The 3209-nt window shown below is 43.2% G+C and overlaps 1 protein-coding gene across 1 annotated transcript; it reads right to left on the bottom strand.

Annotated features, from left to right (window-relative positions):
- Positions 1-1671: 1671 nt before the first annotated feature.
- LOC148569258 (uncharacterized) lies at positions 1672-2611 on the bottom strand. The gene is made up of 2 exons (XM_088484967.1): positions 2386-2611; positions 1672-2261 (listed from the first exon to the last, which is right to left on the bottom strand). The coding sequence occupies exons 1-2, from the start codon at positions 2609-2611 to the stop codon at positions 1672-1674; spliced, it is 816 nt and encodes a 271-aa protein (XP_088341093.1).
- Positions 2612-3209: the final 598 nt, after the last annotated feature.

Here is a 3209-nt window from a genome sequence, read left to right as displayed (position 1 = left end):
CTATATAATATATAAATCGTCCTAGACTTTTGTGTGTTATATAATATATGAATCATGCTACTCCGGGATGATTTATGCATTGCTCAAAAACACATAAATCGTCCTAGGCCTTTGTGTGTTCTAAAATATATATAAATCATCCCACCCTAGGTTGAGTAACGCTTTTTAACCCTAAAACCCACAATCCTAGGACGATTTACGTTCTAATACGTAACTCTCTATCCCCTAGCACGACTTATGTACAAACCAATACCCCCCCCCAACTAACACCATAGCACGATTTACATGCATAAATATAACGCTCAATAGCCTAGGAAAAATTATGTGTAAAGGCCAACCCTACTTACCTTCCCACGAGTAATGCTTTATTTGTGACCCCCATTGACGGCAAGGAGCTTACTGGAGAGGAGGAGACTGATGGGAAGAAAGTGACCAATGGGTTAGGTGGAGGGAAGTTGGTGTTAGTGGAGGGTGGGTACCAGTGCATAGAAAAGAGGGTGGCAGACGACAGAGGAGGTAGCGGATAAGTGCGATGGTTGAAAGTTGGGTAGGCAGCAGAGGAGGTGGTGGAAGGTGGGCCCAACCAGTATGGTGCAAGATGGCGAGGAACGAAGGCGACATGTACCGATTGAACGGTATTGCGCATGTTGCAAGTTTTATTGATGAAGAGGTTAGTGATTAAATTGGTTTACAATTGATATAGTTGATGACGGTGATATGTTGAGTCATGTTAATATGATTTTGTTAATCTATATAGCTTGTAGTTTTAGAAATTTGTAATATTTTAGGCTTAACATGCTTAGGAATGATGTGGTTGTTGTGTGGTTCAGGGGTGAATTTGATTTTCTTATATATGTTTTTGGTTATTATGCGTTGTTGAGTTGCGACTGTGTTTATTATTGTTTTATCAGCCGACCCAGTGTGTAAGGAGCATCCGTAGGCAACAGAAGATGATATTGCATGACCGTATTATGTCGTACCTAGATAGCGTTGGATTACTACATGTTGCTAGGTTGAATGATTATTGGTTTAAGCTGGATGAGCCACTGATTAGTGCCTTTGTTGAGCGACGGCGTCTAGAGACCCACACGTTCCACATGCCATTTGGGGAGTGCACTGTTACTTTACAAGATGTGACATATCAGTTCGGCCTCCCTGTTGATAGATTTCCAATTAGTGGTTGTGTCAGCGACTTTGAGTAGTCGATGGAAGGTGAAAAGCCTGCGTAGGTGTGGTTTGAAGAGCTGTTCGATTGGTGAAGTTCCTCCTGAAAACTGAATTGATGAGTTCACCGTGTCGTATGGATGGTTTCAAAACAAGTTCAGAGTCATGCCGATTAATGCAACAGAGGCCACTGTATAAACATTGAAGACGGTCGTCGGGAGATACACATCATCAACATAAGTTCTCCAATCCAGTCTGTAATACAAACAGGCTGCAAGCACATGACGACAGGGATAATGGAGGGCTTGAAAATATCCACAGTCACATGTCTGCGCCGAGAGCGAAATCCTACAGGCACTCAGAGCAATTCTTCCCCCTATTGATGCAATCTCATCCACAACAAGCTCTGAGTTTTCTCTGTCATATAGCTCAACCCGCATGTTTCTTGAGGCCTGCTGATTCTTCTCAATTGCCCTCACAAGTGCCTGGCAAAATTCCTGCCTTGCCCTAAGTTGCGACTCCACTTCCTTTCCTTTCTAGCTCAGCCAAACACCCATATGTTGACTTCACAAGTGACCCCACAAGTAGGTTAAGTGTACCCTTTAGGACGGTCTTAATACATTGAGAAATGTTGGTTGTCATATTACCGTATCGGCGACCACCATCCCGATATTGGGTCAACAACTCTAACCCAATCCAGTTACACCAATCAACCATAGCCGGGTCTTCTGACCTCAAGATCTCCATGTAATATTGATGCTCCTGTTCAGATTTTGCGTAGGCTGCATTCACAAGAATCTTCCGTGCATCCTTAGATTTGAAGTTAAGTGCGAAATTAGCAGCTATGTGCCTAGCACAATATGTATGATATGCAGTCGGTGGGAGCCACCCACTGTCTTCGGCAACTAACGCAGCCTTGATTACATTGTGGCAGTTAGATATAACTAGAATGTCGGGATACAGAGTCACGTGCTGACGAAGGTGATGTAGGAAAAACTTCAATGAATCCGTGTTCTCACCTTGGACTAGCACGAATGCAACTGGGAGATGTTTGAGTTTCCATCTTGTGCAATCACCATGAGTAAAGTACCATCGTACTTGCATACAAATGGGTAACATCAATGAAAATTAGTGGCTTCCAATACTTGAAGGTCTTAACAAACGGAGGAAACGTCTAAAACAATTGACAAAAAAACACCCTCGAGCCATCGATCATATTACCAGACCTTACAGGTGAAGTATGTAACACTGCGATAATGCTCGGCATGTACATCTGATCCCCAATTATCCACCTCAGAATTAGGTTGTAAGACTCTTCCCAATCACCATAAATCTGTGCAATTGCCTTCTGCTTAGCCATCCACACTTTCCTGTAAATGGGATTGAAACCATATTTCGTTGAGACCGCATTCTGCAATATTTTCACCAAGATTGCTGCATCCGCCATGACCAGCAATAGTATTGACGCACAGATCACATGATAATCAAGCTTCTTGTGGTCGGCCGACAGTTCGGTTGCAAGACATGTGTGCGGCCATTGTACTTTCAGACTTCTCAGTAGCCTTTTCTCTGCCGTATAGTCACACGTATAAGCCAATTACACCCATTCCCAAACTGACGCACGTTCCGTGATACTTCAACTGATCGGACTCAAACACCTTATACTCACACCCCAATGAATATTATAACTCTTTACTGTCAACACTACTTCCTCTTTACTTTGGAACCGTTGCCCAATTTTAAACTCCTCTGTGTCATGCATACTGTGCCCATCTCCATGAATAGCTGATAGCTGTTGACCTGGAAATGCTGGTTGATTCATCGCCTCAAGATCCAACATAGAGAAGTGTAGAGGGTACTGTTGTGTATGAGAGCTGGATTGCCCTTGAGATATCTCAAATCATCTTGTGTCTTCCTCATTGTCAATATCATCGCCAATAATGGGAGGTTCTGACTCTGAATCATCATCGCCTATGGCCTCTGCAAGTGGATCCCTGTCTCTGACCTCTATGAATGCTGTTGTACCATCCAATACTGGTGTTGCT

This window comes from Arachis ipaensis, chromosome B4 (assembly GCF_059453495.1).
Source record: "Arachis ipaensis isolate K30076 ecotype BB chromosome B4, ASM5945349v1, whole genome shotgun sequence".
In the NCBI taxonomy this organism is placed as follows: Eukaryota; Viridiplantae; Streptophyta; class Magnoliopsida; order Fabales; family Fabaceae; genus Arachis; species Arachis ipaensis.
The sequence above is the reverse complement of the archived record's forward strand: the minus strand, read 5'-3'. Positions and strand labels throughout refer to the sequence as shown.

Coding starts and splice junctions, on each gene's coding strand:
- LOC148569258 (XM_088484967.1), bottom strand. CDS start 2,611: ATGGCGGATGCAGCAATCTTGGTGAAAATATTGCAGAATGCGGTCTCA. Junction 2,262..2,385: donor TACTTCACCTGTAAGGTCTG/GTAATATGATCG, acceptor TTTGTATGCAAG/TACGATGGTACTTTACTCAT.